General features: G+C 38.4%; 1 protein-coding gene and 1 long non-coding RNA gene across 2 annotated transcripts; both read right to left on the bottom strand.

Moving 5' to 3' along the window:
• Positions 1-6,902: 6,902 nt before the first annotated feature.
• On the bottom strand, positions 6,903-8,641 carry LOC142181268 (uncharacterized). Its single transcript, XR_012709913.1, has 3 exons — positions 8,408-8,641; positions 7,995-8,051; positions 6,903-7,145 (listed from the first exon to the last, which is right to left on the bottom strand). It is a non-coding gene; the product is annotated as an uncharacterized LOC142181268 (long non-coding RNA).
• Positions 8,642-9,296: 655 nt separating this feature from the next.
• LOC142181028 (uncharacterized) lies at positions 9,297-14,153 on the bottom strand. The gene is made up of 6 exons (XM_075253138.1): positions 12,605-14,153; positions 12,328-12,454; positions 11,063-11,343; positions 10,180-10,957; positions 9,768-9,942; positions 9,297-9,680 (listed from the first exon to the last, which is right to left on the bottom strand). The coding sequence occupies exons 1-6, from the start codon at positions 14,151-14,153 to the stop codon at positions 9,297-9,299; spliced, it is 3,294 nt and encodes a 1,097-aa protein (XP_075109239.1).
• Between the last annotated feature and the right edge of the window lie 154 nt (positions 14,154-14,307).

The following is a 14,307-nucleotide window of genomic DNA, read 5'->3' as shown; positions in this document are numbered from 1 at the left end:
GAAAACCTTGCATGTTTTCGAACAAAGAGGGACAGCTGTGAGCACGTGATTTTTGCTCTCACGACAATTACTCCAAAAGAAATCGAAAAATAAAACAAATTTTCTTGGTACGTAATGTTTTTTTAAAAATCTATGTGGCATTTCAGATAGTTATTTGTAGTTTTGTCTATGATTGTTTAAACACAAAAATAATATGTTGCATGAATTTAGGATTTTATTCTGCTATTAGGAATTAATTAAATTATATTTGGAATTAAAATCACAAAAAAATATTATTTTTTGGTAATTTTGTCATTTTTATCGTTTAATGGTTGATTTTGTTTAGTTAATATATGATATTGTATGTTAATTATTGCTAAAAATCAATTAATGTGTGTGTGATATTGTTTAAATTTTATAATTTATTTTTCAGATTTTTTGTAAATTCGGAATTTAAACTAGGAATTAAAAAGGAAAAGAACAAAAAATAGAAAAGGAATTTGAACTGGGCCATTCCCTTTTGGGCCAAAATCAGGCCCAAACGAGACCTATACCCGGTCCAAACCATCAGCTCTCAAAGACGCCTCAGAGACGACGTCGTTTCGAGATCGGCGAATCTCGACCGTTCATCCATCCTCATCCAACGGTCCACGATCTCACCCCATAACCCGACCTGCTTACCCGGGTCGACCCAGCCCCTCATTAAAACCAAACGACCCCGTTTCTACACCAAACGACCCCGTCTCGTCCTTCACCAATTAATCCGAGCCGTTAAGATCATTTGATCTGACGGCTCAAATTAATTGTCGCATTTAATATACCCAAAAATCCCCAAACCCCTTTTACCCGTTTCATTCCCAAACACCCCCCTTCGTCTCTGAAAGAGACGAACCAAACAGCCTCGGAACCCTAGCGCCGCCTTTCCACCCCCTTACCCTAAACCCGTCGGCAACAACGCCGGTGACCACCAAAATAACACCCCTGAGCCATCTCCCCGTCCACAACACGAATCCATGACCCTTGTACCTCGAATCATTCCCCACCGTCTCGAATCTTCGTTTAAAGATTCGATCAGAACCCTGAAACCACCCCAATCCGCCCCTAATTAACACCACACCACCACTAGGTTTCCCTCATCCCTAAACCATCAATACATTCCCTCGGATCCCGTTGGATCTCCTCGAATCTTCGATCAAAATCTCCCATCCAAGCCCTAGTTGTCCCCTTAACCCCAGACTAACACCCAATAATCCCCTTTACTTCCTCGTCCTTAATCCCTAACCAGATCGGCTCGAACATGAGCAAAACTCGCCGAATGACGGATCTAGGGTTTCAACGTTTCAAGGCACGTCAAAGCTTCAAGGTCGATTGGTTTCTATTCAGTATTGTAGGCCTATTTCTCATGAAATAGACGTATAATACTGACTAGGACTCAAGTTCGAAAGAACATACTGTTAAAATCCGAGGAAAGAACGGTAAGTTTCTCCTTAATTTCCTTTGTTTCCTTCTTAGTTTTTGTTTGGTCTGTTTTGAATTGTATCTTTGTTTTGATTTATTTCTTGTCATGTGTTCAGTACTTCTCTTTTTCTCATTAGACTGTTGTTGGGTCCAAGTTCTATAAGTGTTGGTTATATACTGTAAACCGTTTGGTCAATTTATTAATTTAGTTCGTTGTGTGTAAGTTAGCTTAACCTGATAGTAGTTCTAATCCTGGCTTTGATTTTCATAGTCCATTTCAGTAGTTTTCTTTTGTTGCTTTGTTCGAATAATGTATGTTAGAATGTATGACATTGGTTCAGATTTGTCTTCTATATGTGATATGTGATTTCTTTGTTCTTTGATATTCATCAATCCTAGTTAAGTTCAGTATATCGCAGAATTTCCTTCATTCTATTTAGCTTAATTTGGAATTATGAATTAATCATTCCCATAATGTGCCACTGTTGATTTGATGTTTGACCTGGATAGTTCAACAGGTGTGTGTTCTGATTAGTGGTAATGCTGTTATTGAGTTTTTCTGTTTGAGCATTGATGAATTTTGTTTTCAGTTTTTAGCTTCAGCTTCAATGTTTCTGCTAAGCTTTTTGTTTGTTAATGTTGATTTTGTTTTGAAGTTTCAATCCAGAATTTAGGTGTTTGAATTGGTTATAGCTGCAGTTTTAATATAGATTTTAGAGTTCAATTTGAATTGATATAGAATTGCTGGCCCTATTTATTCATTTTTAGATTTTGGACAGCATGTGCATTGTAGTTATTTAATGAATTAAAGTTAACTTGACAGCATGTGCTGTCAGGACATATTCATGCTGCCTATACTTGTTTAGTTTAATAAAAGGAAAAACCATTTTAATAGTGAAAAGAGGGCTGTCAGGGGAATCTCATGGGGAATACTTTTCTTTTGAGTTTTGAGTGGAAAAACAGCAGGGATCACAGGGGAGGAAATCATTTTTCTAATGGACTAAGTGCTCTAAGAGTTGGAAAGGGAGGCCTTGGGTGATATATAAAAGAAGGGAGTTCTGGAGAACAGAAAAAGGGTGAGGAAAGAAAAAAAGGCAGAAAGAAAACCCCTGGGAAAAACTCTAAAATTCCAGAAAAGGAACTGTTCCATTGTTTAAATTCACATTCAGTTTGAGATTTAGGCCCAACCAAAGCTATTCTAGGTTTGTTTGTTTGAGCTGTTTGTTGTCAGATTTGTCCTAGTTGATTTCAAGTTGGTGTTTGATCTATTTCCAATTGATTTTGAGACAATCTGTTTAGCTCTTTGGGATTTTCTTTTCTAAAACATCTCCGAATCTCTGAGTTTCACTAGGTTGTTTCTTATTTGTCCCATACTGCTGATTTTGGTGCCACTACTGTTATTTGTTATCTGCTGCTGCTGATTCACCTCTCCTTCTTCTCACTTTCCAATTCAGGTACACATTCGAATTAAGCTTTGATGTAGCTTTGAGTTGAAAGATTGAAAAATGGAAATATTCATGCTTTTGCCTCCACATCTGTGCTTATGTAGTTTACCCCGCATCTGTGTTTCAAAAAAATAGATATTAGTTGATGTGTAATTAATATAAGTTTATTTTTGTTCGATACCGTTTGGGAAGGTAAACTGTATAATTTGATTTAGTTTTGGTTTGTTAATGAACTATCTAGTTTGCTAAATTTTGTTTAGTCAATAACTTTAATAACGTCATTAGTTTAACTGAAAGCTTTAACAACAGAATTAACTGGTTCTAGATCCGTATTTTACAATTAATCTTTAAACAGTCGAGTAGTGGACTAATTTCGATTCATCTGTATTTAGTTTTGGATTGTCTTGGGCTGGCGTAATTGGGAATTGGTATTAATACAGTTGTTTTTATAGTTTAGTACGATTCAAGTTCATCCAGCATTAGATACCTTATTCATAGACAGTGAGTCATAATTCAATTCGTGCTTAAGGGAATCCATTAATAACTCACGTAGTTTAGTTTAATAGCATGAAGTTGAGTTTTAATTGCCGGGTTTATACAACTATATACGTTTTTTATTCCAAAGCACTAGATACATCTCCTATCTGAAAGAATACACGCTACATTTGCATGTTGAAAGGCCATCTCGTCCCCACTCCTTATAGATGAAATTAATGCTCACATTCACCATATATTTGCACCGTTAAATGAACGGTTTGAGTGTCCATTGATTGAGGACTAGCGCGCAATTTGAATCAAAAAGGGTTATTTGGGCGTAAAACACTGGCAGGCCTTGAAATTGAAACTGTTGTCATGTTTCTGAGCTCACTGTGGGTTCAGATCGTCCAGCCTCCCCCCTTTACGAACACAATATGGACTGTCTTGGACGAGTTACTAAAGGACATTTTTTATTTATTTAGTTATTGGGCCTGGCTGATCTGAAACGGATTTATAAGGATTTGTTTCTTTTGAATAGGCTAAATAATTAAGGCTTCTTCTTTTATTGTTAGAGATCAATAAAAATAGAAAATTGTAGTCCGCTTTTAGTTTGGCTTTCAAATAAAAAATGATAATGAGACGAGCCTCACCGAATAAAAATGCAAATTGTGGGGCCCTTAATAATTGGTCATAATAAAACACTTAGAATTTGGGATGAGCCGTTTAGCGAATTTCACGGTCTTTCCCCAAAGATAATAACGCGTTAGACTCTTTAGACGCGATTTTAATTAAATTACATGCTTAAATTCGGGTGCGCATTTATGTGACCCAAATCCAAATCTCAACGGAGTCGGAATGTATTAACAACTACGGGCGCATTAATTGTGACGTGGTTCGAAATGCATTTTCACGACGTTGCAATTCCATAAAAAATAAATAATAATAAAGCGGTTTTAAACTTAATAAAAGCACACAGGTTATAACATGTATTAAAATCAGATATTTAGCCATTATAATAATTTAAGCGACCGTGCTAGAACCACGGGATCCGCGGGTGCCTAACACCTTCCCTTGGGTCAACAGAATTCCTTACTTAGAATTTCTGGTTCGCAGACTTCATTTGAAAAGTCGAATATTTTCCTCGAATTGGGATTCAAGATAAACCGGTGACTTGGGACACCAAAAGCCAAACCTTTCCCAAGTGGCGACTCTGAATTAAATAAATAATCTCATTTTCGAATAATGTCACTTAAAATGAAAAAACTCCCCTCACGAATTTATCCTTCGGGGTAGGCGCGCAAAAAGGAGGTGTGACAGTTGGTGTAGTTGTGGTATTTGTGACAGGGATATTTTTTGGATAGTCCAATTTACATGGGAAACTCTGCCGAAATTTTTGAAAATTTAGGGAGTTAGCCAAAATTTTGAGTCCCTTGGAAAAGTGAGTAGTGCTAAGAAAACTTAAGAGGTTCAAGGACCTAAGGAATGATTGTTAGCTTAAGAATAAGGCCCTAGCAATATTTGAGGACGAATGTTTTAAGGAGGGAAGATTGTAACACTCCTCAAATTTATAAAAGTTTCAAGATACGCTAATTATAGAACTAAATTATTATTATTACTATTATTTCTATCTTGCCTATAGTAATATATATATATATATATATGTATGTATGTATGTATGTATATATATGTGTATATATACACTTAAATAATTGGATATACAATTAGGGAAATATTAATAATTTTAATATTATTAATTATTAAAAGTGAATATCATTAATTACTAGTTTTAAAAAAAAGAAGGGAAAAAGGGCCTAAAGCCCATGTTGGGAAACAAAAGGCTTAAAGCTTTAAGCAAAACAAAACTTGGTTCTGTTTAGTCACGTAGAGGCAAAAAGGCTTAAAGCCTTTGGAAAAGAACGAGAGGTCTAGGAGCAAGAACAAAGCAGCGTATCGATCATTGAGAGCTATTCCGCAGGACCTTCTTTAGGCCACGACTGAGGTAATTCTTTTTAGGGAATTGTAAGCTATAACATCATTATATACTAGAATCTAACACCCTAAAAAGGTAAATTCATAGTTTTACAAAACCTCAAGAACACCCATCAAATACGAGTTAAGTTTTTGGTGTTAATAGATAAATTCTTCATTTTTATTAGATTGCTATGACAGGTTAAGGTTGTTAGAGGCAGTAAAGGATTGTTAGAACAAGACCTCACCCCAAAACTTAAAAATTTAGAAGTTGAACCAAAAGTTCTTAGAGTTGACAAAAGATTAATGCTTTTGGAAAGTTGGATACTTATTGTGACTTATCATTGTAGTATTTGATCGTTGAGTTGATTACAAGAATTGAAACTTACAATGTTGCTTGAAAGGAGAAATTGAGGTGAGTTGATACAATTCTTTACTAAAGTGGTTGATGAATTGAAACTCACAAAAGCACGCACACAAGGTGTTTGATGAATTGCATAAAAGAGTTAATATATACTTAATTGGAGCAGTAAGTACCTATTAGCTTAGAATTATTTTCTAGCTAAAGTTTAGATGATTATATGGATATATGTGCATAAATTCCAGATTTTTATGTTATTCTTATATACCATTTTCATGTTGAAAAGTCATGAAGGATCAAGAACCTTTATAAATAATTTTGAATGTTTATTTCATTCTTATGTCATGCCTTACATTTAAGGATACCAGTATGAGTATGTATAAAAGATTTAGACTTCAAAAATCACAAGAAGAAGTTTTAGAAAGAAAAGATTTTTGGGAGTATCTTTTATTCTGAGAAGGGGTCATCGTGCAGGTTTAGGGTCCTGACCAAGGCGTTGACTTCCTGAAACTACTTGTGCCAAAGTAGGGAGCACACGAGCCGAGGGTCTTGTTGCTGAGAATTTACTTAGCAAGGCTCCCTTGAAATATGAGCACTGAGAACCATGAAGCGAGTGACACCTCGTGGATTGGGCCTATTCGATCAGGTTGGGATCGAACCCGTGCCGATCACACGGTGACCGAGATAGAATTAAGTCAGAATAGTTGGAACTCCCAAAGTATAAAGTGAAGTATTTTTTTTATAAGAAAGAAAAAGAATAGAATTTCTTTTAGAATATTCATAAACTACTATTATGCAATTATTTAGAATTATTCTTATAAGCTTTATGTTTTACATGCATTTAGAACCTTTGCTCATAATGTATATGTTATTAAAATTTCGGCCCCAGTTGTTGACACTCACTGAGTTCAATCGATGGTACTGACGTTCTCTTTTGAGAACCTACGTTGGTTTGCGGTACAACTGTCACACCCCAACCTTGGGAGGTGTGGCTGGCACCCGATGCCCGAAGGCCTGAGCGAACCAACCATGAGATATGATCTGAAATATAATAACCTGCAGGCAGAAGAGCCCAACACGACATATATATATATATATATATATATATATATATATATATATATATATATATATATATATATATATATATATATATATATATATATATATAAACTAGGCCAACAAGGCTGTAACAACAGTATAACAGCTATCCAGAAGGTCGATAGGGCGATACGAAAAATATATATATAAAATGACCGCTAGTCTGCAAGCCTCTAAGAGTGTAAGACAATCTCAACAGGGCGGGACAAAGCCCCCGACATGCCCAAAACCACACATATACATCTGTAATAGTACCTATGGACTCAAAGTCAGCAACTCCGAAGAAGTGGAGTGCGAAACCCAACGCTGATCCTGGGGGTCCTACTGAGGAGGCACGCCACTCTGTCTATTCGAACCTGTGGGCATGAACACAGCGCATAAAAATGCGTCAGTACGAAATATGTACTGAATATGTAGGGCGACAAGTGTAACATGAAAAATGTAATTAACAATAGAAGAGACATAGAGATAATTTGAATTCTGAAACTAGCCTCGGTAGGAAACTAAAATTCAACATGGATATAAATGTATGCTCGTGACACCGTCGTTCACTATCGCTACTTATAATATATCACATTATATAATAATAAATCCCTCTGTGGGGCTATAATATCCATAACATACCCGGCCATAATAAAGGCTCGGTAGAATCGTACCCGGCCACGTGGAGCTCGGTAATCCCAACTGATCAGTGGTTACACAATATGTGTCATACCCGGCCGTCTATAGTGCGGCTCGGTAATGAAAGTAAATACATACATGTACTAAATCATGAATTATATAGGTGCAATGCGAAACCAACCTTAAAAGACGTATTCTAAGAAGAGTCGAAGTGGCCTATCATCATTATTCCTCAACTATCATGGTTGTTGCTAAAATATATAATTTTTCAACTACGAGCCAACAAGTACTAAGAACATGAGAGTTATGTATTATGAATACCTTTGAAGTAAGTGTTCCTTATTCATGATTTATATGAATGTCGAAATGAGAACGAGTAAAAAGGCTCTAGTTCTTTTTAAGCAAGGAACAAGGAAATCCGAGAATTCATAGATATCCTCTAGAGTAAGCAATCTATGAGAAAAAATCAGGTCTAAGCATCTTTATAAGCTGAAGGTGAAATAACTCGAATCCGACGAGACAATTCGATAAACGTTTATTCGAATTCTAGTCATGCCGAAAAGTATAGCGAAAGCCCCACATACCTTGTCGATGGGGTTATATACTGTTTCCAAGACCTCAAAAGCCTTAGGAATGATTTCCTACATAATACAAACCATTCAAAATCAAATTCAAGCTCATAGCTTAAATAATTCTTCATTTAGACATTTACGCGAACAACTTGTGGCCATGAATTTGTAGACTCTTTTGTAGATTAATTTCCCTCAAACACACCACCAAATTTTTCTTTACTACATCTCCTCATCAATTGAATTCCATTCATGTCTTCACAGATCAAAACAACACAATAAAACCATATAGAACAGCCCCAACAATCAAGCCATATTAATAGAGGTTTCTTAAGAAAAATCAAGAATATTTCTATAGAGGTTTCAACTATTTCTTAAGAATTCTTATGGTAGAAGTTTACAAAGATCAAAGAGAAGTTAAATCATACCTTACGTGACCAGAATTACTCAAAATTCGAAATTACTTCAAGGCGGAGTCTTGCTATGAAAAGTGAAACACCGAAGAATTCACGATTCCGAAGCTACCATGGTGTTCTCCATCTTGAGGATGACTAAATTGTTGTTATGCTTGGCTAGATGGATGGGAGAAGTTTGAGAGAAAATCCCTAGGTTTTTGGTTCTGTTTTGGAGAGGATAAAACGCAGGGATTCTGTTTTAAAAATTGACTTAAATAAGGAAATTTTGACTAAACCCGACTAGGCACACCGTTCCCGTAACAGTGTGTACCCCTGTACGAAAATGTTAATATCTCTCTACTCCGAAGTTGTATTAATGAACGGTTTGTTGCGTTGGAAACTAGACTCATAGACCTTCGATTCGGTAGGTAGAACACACCATAAATCCCAGTATATTGATAGAAACGCTCATCAACATTTTATCCAAATTCCAGTAAAATTTAAACCCGTAACTTGCGCGCGATCTTTGTCGAATTTTTAATCACAACTCAAATGACTTCCAATCTTAATGTATAACTATCACATCAATTAAATATTTCATAGAAATTATCTTCCTATCGAATTAGCCCATTTACAGCATGATAACGCCGAATACACAAGGTGTAACATTCTCTCCTCGTTAAGAACATTCGTCCTCGAATGTTAACGGTTAACCTAACTTCTGAATTTTTTTTTAAAAAAAAAAAATTTTCGCCAGAGTTTCCCCTATAAATAGAAATTTCCAAAACCTGTCATCAGCCCAAACATACATATCTAAGGCCACACAGGGCTACACATTATAATAATAACATCAACTTGGCCTCACACGACCATTTACTTATACAATAATGATAATAAGAAGGTTAGCCATAACTTAATTACCTCAACTGTCACTGGTTGATATATGTGCAACACCTGCCATATTTGTCTCAAGCATATCGCCTGAAGACTCAAATAAATGGGGGTATCTGGACTTCATGTCCTCCTCGGCCTCCCATGTCATTTCCTCTACATTATTGCTCCTCCAAAGTACTTTTACTGAGGCTACCTCTTTAGTCCGTAGCTTACGGATTTGACGGTCAAGAATGGAAACAGGTATTTCTTCATATGACAAGTTCTCAGAATCTTCAATATCCTCGATAGGGCTGATGCAAGAAGGATCATCTAAGAATTTCCGAAGCATGGAAATGTGAAATACCGGATGGATTGCTTCTAATTCTGGTGGCAGGTCAAGTTTGTAGGCTACTCGCCCAATTCTCTGAACAATCTGATATGGCCCAACATATTTAGGGCTGAGTTTTCCTTTCTTACCAAATCTCATTACACCCTTCATAGGCGACACTTTCAAGAATACCCAGTCTCCCACAGCAAATTCCAAGTTTCGACGTCGGTTATCTGAATATGATTTCTGTCGACTTTGAGCTGTACGCAACCTTTCCTGGATCAACTTTACCTTTTCTACAGCTTGCTGTACCAATTCAGGTCCTAGCAACTTTGTCTCGCCAACATCAAACCAGCCAATAGGAGATCTGCATTTCCTCCCATATAGTGCCTCATAAGGTGCCATCTGAATACCTGCATGATAACTGTTATTGTAGGCAAACTAAATAAGCGGTAAATGATCTTCCCAACTTCCCTTGAAGTCTAAGACACAAGCTCGCAACATCTCTTCGAGTGTCTGAATAGTGCGTTCGGCTTGTCCGTCGGTCTGCGGATGAAATGCTGTACTAAGGTTAACAAGAGTACCCAAACCTTCTTGAAAAGACCTCCAGAAATTAGCTGTAAATTGGGCACCTCTGTCAGATATAATAGAAAACGGAACTCCATGTAGCCGAACTATTTCCTTGATATACAGGCTCGCATAGTCTTCAGCTGAATAGGTGGTCCTAACTGGGAGAAAGTGAGCTGATTTCGTCAGCCTATCCACAATGACCCAAATAGAATTGAACTTACGGCGAGAATTGGGCAATCCTGTAATGAAATCCATATTAATCGATTCCCATTTCCAAGCTGGAATCTCAATATTTTGAAGTAGCCCTCCAGGTTTCTGGTGTTCAGCTTTAACCTGCTGGCAGTTAGGACACTGAGCCACAAATGTGGCTATATCTTTCTTCTTGCCATTCCACCAGTATAGCTGACGAAGATCGTGATACATTTTGGTTGAACCAGGATGAACTGAGTACCGAGACTGGTGCATCTCTGTCATAATTTGCTTACGAAGCTCCCCAACATTAGGTACACACCATCGACCTTTATATTTTAGAATTCCATTATCAGATTGGTCGAACAACTGCTTCTTCTGAAAAGGGATACTCTCTTTAATTTTGAGTAACTCCGGATCCTCAAATTGACGCATTTCTGCCTCAGCTACCAGTGATGACCCCGCAATATTTTGGACTACTACACCCTGGTCACCTGTATCATGTAGCCGTACACTCAGGTTAGCCAATTGATATATCTCTTTAGTCATTTCTAATTTCCCAGCTTTTACATGCTTCAAGCTGCCCATGGATTTGCGACTCAATGCATCAGCTACCACATTCGCTTTGCCCGGATGGTACAAAATATCCACATCATAGTCCTTCAGCAATTCAAGCCATCTTCTTTGTCTCAAGTTCAAGTCTTTCTGCTTAAATATATATTGTAAACTTTTGTGATCTGTATAGATATCCACATGAACACCATAAAGATAATGACGCCATATTTTCAAGGCAAATATAACGGCTGCTAACTCAATATCGTGAGTCGGATAATTGTATTCGTGCTTCCGCAACTGCCTTGAAGCATATGCAATAACTTTTCCATGCTGCATTAGAACACATCCCAATCCAACCCTGGATGCATCACAATATACCACATAACCTTCAGATCCTTCAGGAAGTGCTAGAACAGGTGCTGATGTTAAGCGTTTCTTCAACTCATAAAAGCTCCTTTCACATGCATCAGACCATTGGAACTTAACGGCTTTGTGTGTCAATTTTGTCATGGGAGCAGCAATAGAAGAGAAGTTCTCAACAAATCTCCGATAATAACCAGCTAAGCCCAAGAAACTACGAACTTCCGTAGGAGTTGTGGGTCTAGGCCAGTTTTGTACTGCTTCAATTTTCTGACCATCTACCTTAATACCTTTATCGGAAACGATATGCCCAAGGAAAACCACTGAATTCAACCAAAATTCACATTTGGAGAATTTAGCATATAATTTCTGATTTTTCAAAGTCTGCAACACCACACGCAAATGATCCTCATGTTCTGCTTCTGATTGAGAATATACCAGAATATCATCAATGAAAACAATTACAAATATATCTAGAAATGGCTTGAAAACCCGATTCATTAAATCCATAAAAGCTGCTGGCGCATTAGTAAGACCGAAAGACATCACAAGAAATTCATAATGGCCATATCTAGTCCGGAAAGCCGTTTTCGGAATATCTCTCTCCTTAACTCGCAATTGGTGATAGCCGGATCAAAGGTCAATCTTTGAGAAATATTTGGCACCTTGCAACTGATCAAACAAATCATCAATTCTGGGTAAAGGGTACTTGTTTTTTATAGTCACTTTGTTGAGCTGGCGATAGTCAATACACATTCTTAACGAACCATCCTTCTTACGAAGAAACAATACTGGTGCACTCCAGGGAGATGTGATGGGCCTGATAAAGCCCTTATTTAGAAGATACTTCAACTGGGCTTTCAATTCTTTTAACTCAGCAGGAGCCATTCTGTATGGAGGAATAGATATTGGTTGAGTATCTGGAAGCATATCAATAGCAAAGTCGATTTCTCTTTCTGGAGGAAGACCAGGAAGTTCATCAGGAAATACATCAGGAAATTCATTCACGACGGGAACCGATTGAAGGGTTGGAGATTTCACCTCCATATCATGCACTCGTACCAAATGATAGATGTACCCTTTCAAAATCATCCTTCGAGCTTTAAGGTAAGAAATAAACTTTCCCTTAGGCGCTGCAGCATCACCTTTCCATTCAATAATAGGCTCACTTGGAAAATTAAAACGAACAATCTTTGTCGAGCAATCTACATTGGCATAACAAGAAGCCAACCAATCCATACCCATAATGATATCAAAATCAACCATTTCTAGCTCATGCAAATCAGCTAACGTATGGCGGTCATGAATCTTCACGTCACAACTTCGATATACCCGTCTAACTACAACAGACTCACCCATTGGCGTAGATACCTCAAAGGACTTTTGCAACAATTCAGGCTCTCTATCCCATTTACTAGCAACTAAGGGGGAGATATACGACAATGTAGAACCAGGATCTATCAAGTCATACATATCGATAGAAAAGACGGATAGTATACCTGTAACCACGTCCGGAGATGACTCTAAATCCTGACGACTCGATAAAGCATATATGCGATTCTGCTGACCTCCTGAACCAGAAGCTCCAAATCTTCCCCTACCCCTGCCAGCTGATGTCTGCATACTCTGTCTAGGAGGACGTACCGAGGAAGAAGAAGCCCCTGCAGATGCCGTCGGCTGAGCCATACCCCCTCCACCTGTCATCGGACAATGTCTCATAATATGACCTGGCTGTCCACATGTATAACATGCATCAGAACCCTGGCGACATGGTCCAAAATGATTTCGGCCACATCGATCACATCTAAGAAACTGAGGCCTCATCTGACTGAACTCGCCTCTAAACTGTGGACCTGGGGTCCGTGAACTCTGACCTGGACCAGAATAAGTGGTCTGATCCTGGCGCTGTCCCTGAAACTGTGGCGGTGCACTGGCTGCCGGATAAGACTGGCGCCGGGGAAACTGTGGCCTAAATCCACCTCGAAACTCTCCTATGTTAACTGCGAACCGCGCCCTCTTCTGTTGCCCTCTATCATGCTCTCGATTGGCTCGTTGTTGCCTCTTGCGATCCTCTAGACCCTGTGCATATGCTTGAATACGGGCAATATCCATTCCTTGATTTAGAGAAGCTGTAGTGCACTCATTTATCAAGTGTGCCCCCAAACCACTAACAAACTGGTGTACCCGATCACTCATATCAGCAACAATCGTAGGAGCATACCTAGCCAAAGAGTTGAACTGCATGCTATATTCCCGAACGCTCATATTACCCTGTTCTAAGTGTAAGAACCTATCTCGTCGGGCTCTTCGAAGCTCGATTGGCAAATATTGCTGTAAAAATGCCTCAAAGAACTCCTTCCATGTCACTGGTGGCACATTAGGCCCCCGAGTTTGCTTCCAAGTCTCATACCATGTCACAGCAACATCACGTAGTCTATAAGAAGTAAACTCCACTGACTCAACATCCGTGGCATGTATAATTTGTAAGGTCCGTTGCATAAGATCCAGAAAATCCTGTGGGTCAGCATTATGATCAACCCCTGTAAATACTGGAGGATCCAAGTTGATAAAGTCTCGAACTCTCGCACTCACGGACCTATCAGCAATACCGAAGGTCTGGTGTTGGGCCTGGGAGGCCACTATTCGAGTCAGCAATTGTACAACACTCCGCATGTCTAGGTCCTGATCAGGAACAACTGGGAGAGGGCCTGGAGGTATGTTAGCTCCTCTACGCTCTTCCGGGGGTGGTGGGGGTACTGCCCCGGAAGCCTGAGAATCAACCTCATTCTGTGGCTCATGTTGATCTACATTAGCAGGTGGCACCTGACTTGTGCCCTCTCCCGCCTCCTCATCCAACCTCTGAATAAATTTCATAGCCACTTGTCGTCTCCTAGTGTTAGGCATCACTGAGAAGGTAAACAAAAAGAGAATTAGGAATGAACACTTATGATTAGGCTCTATTGCACGATCTAGATCAAGAAGAAAGTAATAATCCTAAATGCCCAATAGCCTCATGTTTATAAGTGTGGTGCACAACACACCATAAACAAGACTCTAC

This window comes from Nicotiana tabacum, chromosome 5, assembly GCF_000715075.1.
Source record: "Nicotiana tabacum cultivar K326 chromosome 5, ASM71507v2, whole genome shotgun sequence".
NCBI classification, from domain to species: domain Eukaryota; kingdom Viridiplantae; phylum Streptophyta; class Magnoliopsida; order Solanales; family Solanaceae; genus Nicotiana; species Nicotiana tabacum.
Note: the sequence above shows the minus strand (reverse complement) of the source record. Positions and strands in the feature narration are given on the sequence as shown.

Excerpts from the sequence above, each read along its gene's own strand:
- LOC142181028 (XM_075253138.1), bottom strand. The coding sequence starts at position 14,153 with ATGCCTAACACTAGGAGACGACAAGTGGCTATGAAATTTATTCAGAGG. Across the intron at positions 11,344-12,327 it reads CGAAGGATGATTTTGAAAGG|GAGCTTTTATGAGTTGAAGA; the intron begins GTACATCTATCA and ends TGCATGTGAAAG. Across the intron at positions 9,681-9,767 it reads AATTTGCTGTGGGAGACTGG|ATTGTTCAGAGAATTGGGCG; the intron begins GTATTCTTGAAA and ends GGGCCATATCAG.